The sequence below is a fragment of the Mercenaria mercenaria genome, chromosome 8 (genome assembly GCF_021730395.1).
Source record: "Mercenaria mercenaria strain notata chromosome 8, MADL_Memer_1, whole genome shotgun sequence".
Lineage (NCBI taxonomy): Eukaryota > Metazoa > Mollusca > Bivalvia > Venerida > Veneridae > Mercenaria > Mercenaria mercenaria.
Genome location: NC_069368.1, coordinates 36,058,285 through 36,073,656, shown reverse-complemented (window position 1 = coordinate 36,073,656; position 15,372 = coordinate 36,058,285). Strand labels below are relative to the sequence as shown.

The 15,372-nt window shown below is 35.6% G+C and overlaps 1 protein-coding gene across 1 annotated transcript in view; it reads right to left on the bottom strand.

Moving 5' to 3' along the window:
* Positions 1-11,886: 11,886 nt before the first annotated feature.
* Positions 11,887-15,372, bottom strand: part of LOC123566580 (uncharacterized) — a 36,830-nt gene continuing 33,344 nt past the window's right edge. Inside the window, exon 9 of the mRNA XM_045360824.2 lies at positions 11,887-14,813. Coding sequence (XP_045216759.2) covers positions 14,562-14,813 — 252 coding nt within the window. The 3' untranslated portion in view covers positions 11,887-14,561. The remainder of the gene's footprint in view (positions 14,814-15,372) is intronic.

Genomic DNA, 15,372 nt, shown 5'->3' with positions numbered 1-15,372 from the left:
AATTAATTTTTTTTATGTAAAATATTTTATATATGTAGATAAAAAGTAAAAATAGTAATTTTTTATTTAAACTTTAATGTTGAAAAAAACTTTAATGGGAAAAATGAAAAAATTACCCCGTTTTTAAAGATTTTGTGGTCAGGGGAAAGCACAAATTTTAAAATTAAAACCCTAACCATCCAAACCCCTCTTCCCCCTGGGCTGTCTTATCCCCATTGCCGGTACCCTTTTCTTAAAGGGGGCTTTACTTCCCCCGGTAAATTTAGCTGCAAAGAGGTTCAAAAACCCCCTTTGTTTTTTTGGAGCCCTCTCTTATTATTTTCTATATTTTTTTCATATTAAAGGGTACAAAGTCTATGGTTCCTGTGCCCAAAAAAGTATGGAAAACATTTTAGTATAGATGCATACTTTTGAAAATTCAGAACCATGGGTTTATAATTGAATTTTTTATTGAAATTTATTTATTTGGGGGGTTTTCCCGGGCCCCAGCAAAACGTGTTGGTTTTTATGGGGCCAAAAAGGACAAAAAAATTTTTGGGGTTTCCCCAAATTAAATTTTCATCGAAAAAAAAACATGAGGTATGGAATCCAAAAATTTTCTACCCGCTGGGGTTAGCAAAACCCAAAGGGGGTTTTTAAACCCTATTTGTCGCCTCTTACGTTTGCAAGGGAAGGCGTGATTCCAATTCTTTTTATACCAGATTGGGCCAAAAAACCCCATGGGGGAAAGGGGATCGTCCCGCGGGTTTCATTGGGCCGATCGGGAAATTTCTTGGGCATCGCTAATTTCAATAAAGTGTTATGGTTCTTGGTCGTTTACTTTTTCCCTTATGGGAAAATTTAGAAAATGTATAGTTTTAAAGCTACAGTTTTCAAGAAAAGGAGCCCAAAAAAAAACAAGAAAGCCAAATTTTTTAAACCCGAACCAAAATTTGAAAGGGAGAGTTGTGGTTTTTTGTTCCTTTTCCCACCCTTTCTAAACTAATTTACAATGGAAAATGTGAGCAAAGCTAAGCTCTATGGAAGTATCTAAAAAATCTGGACCTAAAAAAAAAATGTCCCGGTTTTTTAAAATTTATAAAAGGGTTTATAATTCTGACAAAATGCCTGTCAGGTTAAGGCTTTCCTAATATTATTAAGTTTTAAAAATTTTAACTATTTTTTGGGAGAAATTAAAAAACCCCCCCACAAGAAATTTTTGTTTTCTGGAGTACATTCGGGCCATAAATTTGTTACTGCTTTCGTAAAACCCTTTTTTAAAATACCCCGTTTGTTTTTTTTGTTATAGGGAATCGATTTATATCGATCCCCCTAAAGGGATTTGCGATATACCGAATGGATATTTTCCATCGGGGTTTTTAAAAAAGTGTCCTTCCCGGGACGTGCACAGGGTCTGACTTCGATTCGATTCTTCATTAGCAGTTAAAAAAAATCTTAAGTGATGAGTTTTAAGTCGGATCGATTCCCCCTTTTAGGCAGTGCCCTTTATTTCATATTTTCGAATTTTAAAAATGTGACCCTTCGGCAAAGTGCAAATGAGCGTCTGACTTCGGTTTTTTTTGAAAAATTCGCTTTTTCCTTGTGCCCCAATTTTTCGTCCCCATAATTGTCCAAAAACAACGTTTTGACTTAGTACAAATAAAGGGCACTGTTGTTTTTTTTCTACCTTTAAAATGATTTCGGAATTTGATGTGTCATTTGACGTTTTTTCAAAAACGTTTGGGGTGGGGTTGAAGCGGATCGATTCCCCATGAGGCAGAAATTTTACTTAATTTTTAACTGGAAAAAAGTTTTTGAGTACAAAAGGCTCATAATTCGTTACGGAAAGTAACCCTATTTAAAAAACCCCTCGATATTTTGTTATAGGGAAACGATCAAAATCGTTCCCCCTAAGGTAATATGCGGTATACCGAAAGGATTTAGTATACTATCGGGTTTAAAAAAGTGTCCCCTTCCCGGGACGTGAAAAGAGGGGTTGGCTTTTTGGTTTTTTGAAAGAATACGGGTTTTTCCCTTTTGGGCCTTTTATGCGTCCCCATAAAGGGGCCGAACCGCAAGTCTTGCCATTTAGTAAAAATTGGGCAGTGTTGTTTTTATTCCAAAATTTTCCTTTTAAATTTTAGGGTTCGTGCTTTTCTTTGACGTTAAATCTTTTGTGTGGTTGAAGTCGGATCGATTCCGATTGGGCGGCCCTTTTTTTATATTTTCGATTTAAAAAAATTTACCCTTTCCCGGCCCCGTGCACAGAGCGTCTGAAATTCGGATTTTTCTGAAGAATACGCCTTTTTTTTTTGTGCCCAATAAAACGTCCCATAACTTGTCCCAAAACCCCAAAAATTTTGCACCCTCAGTACAAAAAAAGGGCATGTTGTTTTTTTTTCTTCCCTTTAAAAGGGTTTCGGGAAACGATTTCTGTCATTAGACAGTTTTTTCAAATCGTATGGGAGGGGTTGAAGTCGGATCGGGTTCCCCACTTTAGGAGAAAATTTTCTTAATATTTAAATGGGGAAAAAGTTTAAAAGGGAGGAAAGAAAATTTTTGGGTTTTTGGAAAATGTACTTTGCTTTAAAAATATAAAAAAAGTTTTCCCAAAATTTCAAGCTATAGCTTTTTAAAATATTTTTAAAAAAAAAGGGGGAGACCTAAATTAAAATCTTAACCCAAAAAAGACATGAAAAGGCTGACCCAAATGCCCTAAAAAAATTGTCGAGCTAAGAAAGGTTTTATTTTAAGATACCCATATTGATTATTAGAATAGCGTTGCTTTAAAAAAAGGCAATTTTTTACACTTTGAAAGGTGACGAGTTGGTTATACTTTTTTAAGGTTCCCCCCCATGTCTTTAGGCCCTGTTTTCCCTTCAATCATTTTTATTAATCGATTGCCTTTTTTGGGGGGTTTTATTTTTTTGTTTGAGAAGGGTTGATCTCTTTGAACTGCAGACAACCCCCTATTTTTTTTATTTAAAATTTTAAAAAAAATCAATGGAAAATTTAAGGGGAAACTTTTTCCTGTTGGGGTTTTGTGGGGAACCACTGTTGAAAGTCAATCCCGAGGGCTAGGGGTTTCCCAAACCCCCGGGCAGGCACTGGAAATTTGGAGACTTTTTTGAGGGGCTCCCATTAACTAAAAGGCAGGGAGGGTTCCTTCCAAGGAAAAATGGTTTGGTGTGTATTGGGGCTTCACACCTGGTACTAGTATTTAATTTTAAAATAAAAATTTTTAAATTTCCGTTTGCAAAAAAGCTAGGGTAAAATTACAGAAAAAAGTTGGGATTTTTACGAGTTTTGGGTTTCGCGGTGGGGGGAGGGTTTCTCTCGGGTTTTTTTTTTCTGAAACAGATTTTCTTTTGTTTGTAATGGGAGAAGATGAATTTTTGGGGCCCTGAGTTGGGGCTGTTGTATGGGAAAGTGCCTTTTAAAGTGTTTATTTGAAAAAAGGGGACTTACAAATTGTTTTTAAAGTTCAATGGGGGTAGAAATGAAGAAAGGGAATGAAGGAAATGCACTGTCAGTCTGGTAGGGAAAAACAAAAAATTGGGCATAGATGATTTTGATGTTTTTAACAGAAGGAAAACCTTTTGGATTTTTACTAATCCTCCCCCTTGGCAAATTCCCAAAACAAACTTTTCATCTAGAGGTTTTAAGCCCAAACAAAGAGAAGGGCAGAGGGTCTTAAAAGATCCCTTTTCCCCCCTTTTTATGAAGGATCTTTGCTTTTATTGGGTTTAAATGGATGTTAAAAGGCGATTCGTGGAGGAAAAAAATGCACCGATTTTAAAAAACTTACGGTGAACAATTTTTTGGATGTATGTGGGCCCAAAAAGGCCTCCTGGAAAAAATTATTTCTATTATTTGGGGTCTGGGGGCAAAAAAAAGTTTTTTTCCCACTGTAATTGAGAATTAAATCACCTACCAAACCCGGCTTTTGCCGGTTATACAAACCCAAATTTATTTAAAAGCCCAAATTTTCAGCGTTTTATCCAGTTGAAACTGGTGGGGAAAAATTAGTCGTGCCCACGAACAGCTAAATGAAGAGACACCAATTCCCGTCATAAATTTGAGTTTCTGCCGTTGAGCGGGGAAGGTCCTTTTTGATAAATCCCTTTTTTCCTTATGGTTTTTATGGGTAAGGTTTTACTGAAAAAAATCAAAGGTTTGGGGCTGAAAAAAACCCATCTCAAAGACTTTCGTTTTTAATGGGATTTGGTTATCCAGTCACATTTCTTCACCCTTGGGGGCAAAAAAATGAATAATTTCCTTCTTTATGTCAAAAGGGAAACTATCCATTCTTTTCGTTGAGGTGAAAATTTGTTGTTCCTAAAACTTCTTGATCTTTTTTTTTCCCAAGGGGCCCCATGAAAAGGACATGCAAAACAGGATTTTTTTCGTTTCTATTTCTTTTGGGAAAGGCCCCATTTCCTGGGTCCCCCCAGATTTTTTAAAATTTTGGGGTTGAAAACAGAGTTGATATAATTATTGCAGTAGTCGAGAAGCCCAAAAAGCAAGGGAAACCCCACATGAAGTGACTCAGTCCTTGGGAAAAAATGTTGCAATCGATCAGAGGGAATGTTTAATTAGCAGGAAAGGGGGGGAGAAGGGCCCGTTTCGGGGCCAGCCTGCTTTAAAATTTTCTAATTTTTTCAAAGGGGAAAAAAAGCAGAATCTGCAGAGAAACACCCTTGTTTTTGCACAGACACCCGTTCTCTTCCTTTATGGGGATATCCGAAAGACCCCCCCCCCACCCTTCTTAATCAAAATCCCCTCAGTTTTCAAAAATACATCTCCCGAAAGTTTTGATTTTTTCAGGTAATATGGGCACTGAGGGCCCTCAACAAACCCCAGAAATTTTGAAGGCCCCTTAATTTTGTGTAGACAGCAGTACAAAATATTTGTGTGATATACAGTTACCCTTTGTATGGGGAACCCAAAACATTTAACCCCGTAACTAAGGGAAAGGGCCCAAAAACATGCTCGGCTTTTCGAAAACCAAAAAAAGGGGTACCCAAGGAAAAACCCAAAACCCAAAAGCCCATCACACCTTGGTGGTTCTACTTGGAGTTTGCTGTACCGTATGGAGTCCCACCCCAAAAAAGGGCCCAAAAAGCCAGGTCTAAAAAGGTCCCGAGAAAAGCAGCGCACTTAGTTACAAACCGCTACAGAAACACCAGTAGTATGACAGACATGGGTTTTTAAAATCTAAATTGGGAAATCATGGAAAAACAGAAGAAAGAATGCGCAACTCGTAAGCTGTTTCAAGATTGTTAAGCCTTGTTGACATACCATCGTAAAACCCGTACTGAAACCTGCAAAATTTACGGGGCAAGGCATCCACAAGCATAAGTTCGAGCATTTAAAACACAATCTTTAAAGACCACTTCAAGTTCAGCTTTTTCCAAAGAATCATTTTCCCGTGTGGGAACCCGACCTTTCCCGCCCGCGTCGAAAAGGGCTCCCTTTTTTGGCATCATTCAAAGGGAGTGTTGCCCGCCCTTTAAGGCACCCGTGTAGAAAAGAAAAGAACAACCAGAACCCGGGAAAAAGTATGTGATTTCAACCAATTGTTGAAATATGATAAACATGGTCTAACATTTTCGATTGTTACTTGGATAATTACCAAATAAAGGTATGTTTATTCCTTGAGATGTTTTTTAGAATGCATGTTTCAAGTGTTCCCAGTCAATATAAGTCCAGAATGACTTACATGAGCGGCAGGTAAGGTGAAATCAGTTGATTAAAGGCTGAATGTTTAGATGGTGCATACCAAAAATGAATGAGATTTATCAAAAATAACGCAAATTTTCTGAAAGCATGTCACATTATAAGAATTTCGTATATTTTCTTTTGCATTGATCACGATTTCAGCCTTAATGCATCCCTGGTTTTTCGTTTGAAACATAAATCCCTGGTGCTTTGTATTGCATTGTATTGTACGCCCTATTGAAATGATAGTGAACGACTTATTTTGATTCTTACACACAAGATTGTACTACTTATTGCAAATATTTTGATACGATTTTGTCCATACTGAATGGCATATTGTTATTATTAATTACGATTAAATTCTGATTTCTGTCTGTTTTAGGTACAGTAAAGCAATACATTATGTCATACAATTATGACGTCCCCGCTGAATCATAATTGAGCTAACTGAATTCGCTCGTAGGGATCAAACCGTGTTTTACGGTCCTACACATAAGTCAGTATGACTTTTTATCGTAATTATGCTTTTGAAATGTTGTTTTCAATCGTTTGGCCCTGAAATATTTCGTATGTAACTGAATAGAAGTAGAATTTCTTATGTCACAATCGTGGGGGATGAAATGTAATAGCCAACCATATTTTATCGTAGATTCATGTATAGGCGATTTCGCTATATGTTTATATAGCAATTACTGCTGATCGTGTTAGAATACCAATTAAAGACAAAAAACTATTAAATTAACAAAATTCGCTAGTAAATTAGAATCACCATTGAAAAAGTACCAAATAATACTGGTGCTTAGCAAAGAAGTACAGAGGGTAAGGCAAGTTAAGCAGTCTAAATTAATGACTCTTGAAAAAATTAAGGAAAAGACTTCCACAACACTGTGTATTTAAGTCTTTTCCTTTTTCCTTTTTTTTTGTTCAAACTACGATATATATATTTAATTTGTACATGTATTACTGGAAATAAAATATGTTTAAACTAAAAAAAAATAAGGTTTTGGCAAGTTAAGCAGTCCAAACTAATAACAGTCGAAAAATATAAGCTGCTTAATCATAACCTGAGAAATAGAAAAAGATGAGAAAGCGTTTTAAAATGACTTAAATTTTCAAAATGCTTAGCATAATGTACAATCTATATGTTGTAATACCACTCATATTAAAGACTATTACATGAAAATGAGGTGGAGCCAGTGTTTACAGGGTGTGTTTTCGCCATTTGATAAAAGGATTAACCCAGGAAGAGAAAGAAAGCCACTACCCATCCCCAAAACAAATAGATGACAAACACACAAAAAACTGTCTCATAACAAAGATTATGGACTTAAAGCACAGAAATAAAAACTCAGAAATGAGTCAGTTGCCTGTTGATAGAATTGTTATTACGTGTTAGATTGTATGGAACAACAGAAAACTGAACTAGCCGGCCGAGGAATCTACTTGCGATTTTGTTCTTATATATTTAGTAAACAGTAACTATATATATCCAAACTATACCCAACTGGCACTAAAACCAAACAGCTGACAAATTACAAACAAATAGTGTACATTTGTGCATTTGTATTTGATAAAACTGCATGTAAACGTTTTATGTTTCTTTCAGATTGTATGTTTCTTTCAGGTTCAGTACTACAGGCAATGGCCACAAAATTTCTCCAATTTCAACAGTTAAATGAAAAAGAATTACTATCATTCCCAGTTGTTCGCTATATGTTTAAAAAAAATCACAACAAATCGTTCACATCATTATGGGCAGTTTTCAATAAATCGTTCAATATGAAAATGAAAACTGACTACAGCTATCGGTATTTCTAGTTTTAGCTCTAGCAGCCCCTAAAAGGGGTCAAATGTCCCAGCTGAACAAAGTTGGCTGCGGGCCTAATAAAGATGCTACAAATCAAGTTTGATTAGAATACATGAGAAAAAAATCAATTAAAGGATTTTTTTATTTTTTATTTTTATTTATTTCTAAAATAGGCCAACTGATCCCGTTTTAACAAATGCATATTCGCTATTCATGAATCTTTGGAAAATGACGTCACGCCTATAAAAGAGTGAAGGTCAAGCAAAACATACAATTGTAATTATTTCAATATTTCTGTTTCATAAGCAAAGTTTGACCGTAGTCATATCACATAGATAAACTGTATGCAGCGTACCTTCACTTTAGTGTAATGAGATTCAGTCATTATATAGCATATATATAATAAACCAGATTTCAACTGAGTTCAATATTTGCATACCATACTAAAGAAAAATATTCATATATAATAAATCAGTTAAATATAATCTGTAATAAATATATCAAAGCAAACAAGTACTCATTTAAATATGCAATCTGAATAAGTCACAAAAGCAAGAAACCTTTTCATATACAGACGACAATTGTAACAAGGAAAATCTTTTAAAAAGCACTTCTCTACATAAAAGACTCTTATCACACCCTTATTCATGTGATACGCAGACCGTATTCAGCTCTTTCTTTAATTTGATATATGTTGGTATTTGAACAGGTTTTTATCATATTTATTAAACTTACTTATCATTTTGAGATATATCAATATTCTTGCTAAATATACTGAGCCAAAGTTAGCTTTAAAACTGTGAACAGCGTCGTTTAGGATAAACGCTTTGTCTACATTTCACTCAGCGTAGCACAATCAACAGAGTGAAAGAAATTGACACTCTCGTCCAATCAGGCAGAGTGTTGCATAAATCTTCCATTTTGATAAATTATCTATAATGCGTCAAGCCTAGTAGTTTGATTTGCAAACTGAAGTCACGTGGCATAGGTAACGAAAACGAATTTAGACGGCGTTCGCCGAAAAAAAAAATCACAACAAATCGTTCACATCATTATGGGCAGTTATATATATTTCAGAAGTTTCAAAAGAAACTGGTGATTGCTTTTGATTACGGTAACATAACGACTGTACTTAACACTGTGTAAGGGGATATACATGCCTGTCTGTTGCATCTCAGATGACGAATGAGCACTGCCGTCGGGACCTTGTGTCCTGGTAGCGCCACGCAAGCCGGACTGGTCACTCTGATGGGATGTAGTAGATGGCACAGTGTAGAAACACTGAACAACCAAAACGGAAATAGCGATGTGATTATATGACAAACACAGTATCTAGGTTTACACGCCGCTATTGTTTTCATTTATTTTTACCGTTCAAGGGAGTTTACAAGAATTTATCTGTAAGTAGTCATTAGTTTATCTATTGAAGATATAATTCGTCTTAGATTTCATTGATAAGTGTGTTAAGTACAGTCGTTATGTTACCGTAATCAAAAGCAATCACCAGTTTCTTTTGAAACTTCTGAAAGTGTCACACGAATAAACAGAGTTTTCCCTTCCAGCTGATAATGGACGGGTACAAGATTCATATTAAATAAGTCCAGCATTGTCAATAAATTGTTCTTGTACTCATTTTTTACTAGGTATTTTTCATTCATGTAGAAATATACCGATATCTGTAGTCTGTTTTCATTTTCATATTGAACGATTTATTGAAAACTGCCCATAATGATGTGAACGATTTGTTGTGATTTTTTTTTAAACATATAGCGAACAACTGGGAATGATAGTAATTCTTTTTCATTTAACTGTTGAAATTGGAGAAATTTTGTGGCCATTGCCTGTGGTACTGAACCTGAAAGAAACATAAAATCTGAAAGAAACATAAAACGTTTACATGCAGTTTTATCAAATACAAATGCATAAATGTACACTATTTGTTTGTAATTTGTCAGCTGTTTGGTTTTAGTGCCAGTTGGGTATAGTTTGGATATATATAGTTACTGTTTACTAAATATATAAGAACAAAATCGCAAGTAGATTCCTCGGCCGGCTAGTTCAGTTTTCTGTTGTTCCATACAATCTAACACGTAATAACAATTCTATCAACAGGCAACTGACTCATTTCTGAGTTTTTATTTCTGTGCTTTAAGTCCATAATCTTTGTTATGAGACAGTTTTTTGTGTGTTTGTCATCTATTTGTTTTGGGGATGGGTAGTGGCTTTCTTTCTCTTCCTGGGTTAATCCTTTTATCAAATGGCGAAAACACACCCTGTAAACACTGGCTCCACCTCATTTTCATGTAATAGTCTTTAATATGAGTGGTATTACAACATATAGATTGTACATTATGCTAAGCATTTTGAAAATTTAAGTCATTTTAAAACGCTTTCTCATCTTTTTCTATTTCTCAGGTTATGATTAAGCAGCTTATATTTTTCGACTGTTATTAGTTTGGACTGCTTAACTTGCTAAAACCTTATTTTTTTTTAGTTTAAACATATTTTATTTCCAGTAATACATGTACAAAAATTTTAATTATTAAATATATATATCGTAGTTTGAACAAAAAAAGGAAAAAGGAAAAGACTTAAATACACAGTGTTGTGGAAGTCTTTTCCTTAATTTTTTCAAGAGTCATTAATTTAGACTGCTTAACTTGCCTTACCCTCTGTACTTCTTTGCTAAGCACCAGTATTATTTGGTACTTTTTCAATGGTGATTCTAATTTACTAGCGAATTTTGTTATTTTTATAGTTTTTTGTCTTTAATTGGTATTCTAACACGATCAGCAGTAATTGCTATATAAACATATAGCGAAATCGCCTATACATGAATCTACGGTAAAATATGGTTGGCTGTTACATTTCATCCCCCACGATTGTGACATAAGAAATTCTACTTCTGTTCAGTTACATACGAAATATTTCAGGGCCAAACGATTGAAAACAACATTTCAAAAACATAATTATGATAAAAAGTCATACTGACTTATGTGTAGGACCGTAAAACACGTTTTGATCCCTACGAGCGAATTCAGTTAGCTCAGTTATGATTCAGTGGGGACGTCATAATTGTATGACATAATGTATTGCTTTACTGTACCTAAAACAGACAGAAATCAGAATTTAATCGTAATTAATAATAACAATATGCCATTCAGTATGGACAAAATCGTATCAAAATATTTTCAATAAGTATATATAGTACAATCTTGTGTGTAAGAATCAAAATAAGTCGTTCACTATCATTTCAATAGGGCGTACAATACAATGCAATACAAAGCACCAGGGATTTATGTTTCAAACGAAAAATCAGGGATGCATTAAGGCTGAAATCGTGATCAATGCAAAAGAAAATAAACGAAATTCTTATAATGTGACATGCTTTCAGAAAATTTGCGTTATTTTTGATAAATCTCATTCATTTTTGGTATGCACCATCTAAACATTCACCCTTTAATCAACTGATTTCACCTTACCTACCGCTCATGTAAGTCGTTCTGGACTTATATTGACTGGGAACACTTTGACCATGCCTTTCGAAAAACATCTCAAGGAATAAACATACCTTTATTTGGTAATTATCCAAGTAACAATCGAAAATGTTAGACCATGTTTATCATATTTCAACAAATGGTTGAAATCACATCACTATTTCCGTTCTGGTTGTTCAATCGTTTCTACACTGTGCACTTTGTATCATACTTTTATCTTTTATACACCCATTCTTGACCGTACTAGTTTCTGTCTTTACTGTTTTATCATGACTTTGTTTCTTGTCCGATTCTTTGCCCACCGTTAAATCATGGTCAACGATGACAGTTTAACGTATCATATAGACAGAGATAGATAGATAGAAATTCTCCAGCAAAATGTGTTTCTCATTCTGGTCAGACATGTCTGTTACTTTCAGAAATTGAGAATAAAATACTGTGCCCAGTGCAAAATATATAATACTAGTCTATGTGGTGAGTCTGATGATGATGGTGAATAACTGTTTTAAGTTTGAAGCAAATACATCAAGCAGTTACAAAGACAAAGAAAATGTGCATTAAAACTTTAACCAAGGTGTGGACGCAAAATGGATGCCAATGCTAACACCAGGTTGGGTAGGAAAGCTTTCTATATACTTTGTATGGCCAAGCTTAAAATGTCAATCTAAATTTTGACATAACTAAATAACACATACATTATGTATATATCATATAACTGTTGAAGACATAATTATGTACTTTGATAATGTCTGGAAACCGCTTATTGGCAATTACTTTCATTCTTCAACATCTGTATTTTAAAGATTGAGAGTGATTTTTATTTTCAAAATGAAATGAAATATTTTTCCATGTTAAAGAGGGGTAACAAACAAATGAAATGCCTGACTTTAGAGACAATTTTATTGAAACTACACCCAAGTGAAAGTTAATACAAGTGTAAGTCAGTGCAAAGACCTGCAATGCATATCTCAATTGTAGAAAGCCTAATGTACTTTAATCATAATAATGCTACCTATCAATACCATATTTACAACAACTTACAACTGATACCCGAGTTTGCATTCTGAAATTCTACAAGGGTTAATTTCTTTTCACATTTACCAATAAGTCATTTTACTTCATTTATAGTTTCATTTTTAATTAATAAGATTGAAAAACTTGGTTAATGATCTACCTGATTTACATGGAACATTGCCAAAAAGTTTGTCTCTGTAAAATCTATTCCAAATTAAATACTAGGTTATCTTGGGTGAGAATTAGGTCTGGTGAGCATACAGGACCTTCATGGCCTTTTTATTTCGACATTAGTTTTTGATCTATTAAGGTACCCCACTTTTGAACCTGTCCTAGATTTTATACAGACAAACATTCTGACAAAAGAAATTTGATGATCAAGTTGAACAAGGCAGTCTGAAAGACAGCTAAATCCCCCGCCACTGTTATGAACAGTGAAAGGGTAAACCTTTGACATTGAACTGTGACCCTGACCTTGAACTGACATGGCTGACTCATGGATTTTGCACATCTTCTTGCTGAGGTGCTCATTTGACCCAAGTTTCATGAAAATCCTTCAAGGAGTTTAGGAGATACAGAGCTCAAACCTTTGACCTTGATTTGTGACCTTGACCTTGAGTTGACTCGGCTGACTCATGAGTTCTTGATGAGGTGATCATTCGACCCAAGATTGATGAAAATCCTTCAAGGGATTTAGGAGATACAGAGTGGACACAAAATGGAAGGCTCAAACCTTTGACCCTAAGTTGTGACCTTGACCTTGAGCCGGCTTGGCTGACTCATGAGTTTTGCAAATCGACTTGATGAGGTGATCATTTGACCCAAGTTTTATAAAATTCCTTCAAGGGGTTTAGGAGATATAGAACGGACACGAAATGGAAGGCTAAAACCTTTGACCTCGAGTTATGACCTTGTCTTTGAGCCGGCATGGCTGACTCATGAGTTCTGCACATCGTCTTGGATAGGTGATCATTTGACCCAGGTAGCATATGAATCCTTCAAGGGGATTAGGAGATACAGAACGGACACAAAATGGAAGGCTCAAACCTTTGACCCCGAGTTGTGACCTTGACCTTGAGCCAACATGGCTGACTCATGAGTTTTGCACATCATCTTGATGAGGTGATCGTTTGACCCAAGTTTTATAAAATTCCTTCAAGAGGTTTAGGATATAAAACGGACACGAAATGGAAGGCTTTTCCTTTGACCTTGACCTTGAGCCATGGCTGACTCATGAGTTCTGCACATCGGCTTGGATAGGTGATCATTTGACCCAGGTTTTATATGAATCCTTCAAGATGTTTAGGAGATATGGAGCGGACACGAAAGTGTTACGGACGGACAGAGACCATTGCTATAACCCCCACCACATGTGGCAGGGGATTAAAAAGTGGGCTCTAAAGTGTTAAGCTAATTTTTTCTATGATTTGACCTAATGACCTAGTCTTTACCCAAAAAACCCAGTTACACATCCTAGATTTTAAACAGACAAACATTCCAACCAAGATTCATAAAGATCAGGTAGGAAAGGTGGCCTTTTGAGTATCAACAATGTTTTTCTATGACTTGAAAACAGAAAGTTTCAAAGCAATAGTATATGAAAAATAGAAAATCGGACAGACGGACGCACTGACAAGACCAAATCCACCGAGTAGTGGAGGCACAAAAATGCTAATTTCTTCAAGGTCAAGGTCACTAGGGGGCCAGGACTCATCATGGGGGTGTAAAATTAGTTTCTTAACCATCCTACAAAGTTTAAGAGAAATATATGTAACGGTTTTTGAGCTATTCCCCAATTGTTGATGCCTTTGCTGCCGCCTCCAGAATTCCGATTGCTTAGTCTTGCTTCCACTTAAAGTTGGCAAGACAAAAATGACATAAAATCTTTAACACCTGTGACCTGGACTCTTCAGATAGGGATCTGAGTTTTGTGTCACATACGTTGTCTCATTATGAAGAATATTTGTTCCTAGTTATTCTGAAACCCCTTGCTGAATGCTGGAGTAAAAGACCAGAAATGTAAAGATTCTGTTAAAATTTGACCTCAAAATATGATCTTCGCCCCTAGAGCAAGGGGTCTTGCTATTTCCAAGACAAGTCATCTCATCCCGTGGAATATCTGTGCCAAGTTATTTCAAAATTCCTTGATGGATGGCAGACTTATGGACTTGAAATGAAGTGTAACATGAATGAAGGAAGGATGGAGCCAAGTTTCATGTCCTCCATTTTTTTCTTCAACAAAAGATGAGGACAACAACTTTCAGTAATCATGACTGTTGCAAATTTGTTTTCAGATATCTCCATTTGCGAACAAAAAGGGAGGTACTTTGGTAAGGCAATGTACATCCTTTTATCCTTTCTTAACAAAATCTTATACAGCTTGTTCACAGTAAAAATGTATAGTTTAGCTCTAGATTTGGACAAAAGATCCCTAGACACTATTTTAAAGGTGTAAGCTGAAAAAGCATAATGACCTAAAAAATGAGAAAAAAAGGAAACTTTGTTCTTTTAATTTGTACAATGCATTTATGTCAATCTGGTTATCAGGTAATCAGTTTTGTATCTTTCATTGCCAGTCTACTGCTAAATGATTTTATGCCGCTGTAGACAGTCATATGCCTGTTTATATTTAATAACATTTCATATTCTTTATATTTAATTACTCCAAGCATGTAATCGTCTATATGTGTAGGTAAAACAAATCCAGCTACTTTAAATGTTCTGAACATAGACTGGCACAACGACTGTAATTCCAGGTTTCCTGACTTTGTCACTGCTGAATCTAGTTTATCCAACTGAAAAGACAATAAAATATATATTATGTATTTTGATTTGTACATGTTAATCAGTATATCGGGTGGATTTATTAATTTTGTTGGGTTTAACGTTGCACCGACACAATTATAGGTCATATTGCGACTTTCCAGCTTTGATGGTGGGTAGAACCACTGACCTTCCATAAGCCAGCTGGATGGCTTCCTCACATGAAGGATTCAATGCCCCGAGTGAGGCTCGAACCCACATCGATGAGGGGCAAGTGATTTGAAGTCAGCGACCTTAACCACTTGGCCATGGAGGCCCCGCATATCAGGTGGAATACCAGGATAAGGGCTGCTCCCTAATGTAACCATTTCCCACAGCAAGGCACCATATAACCAAACGTCGCTCCTTGACGTAAATTTCCCATCAGATAAAGTCTCAGGACTCATCCATTTGAAAGATAATCGCCGTTAAAAAACAGTTTGACAGTAATGATAATGATGGTGACCAAAATTGATTCATAACCATCAAGGCATTTGTGATATCTGAGCAGCCTAGCCCAAGGTATAGCCATACAAATTATTGTGTTGAAAC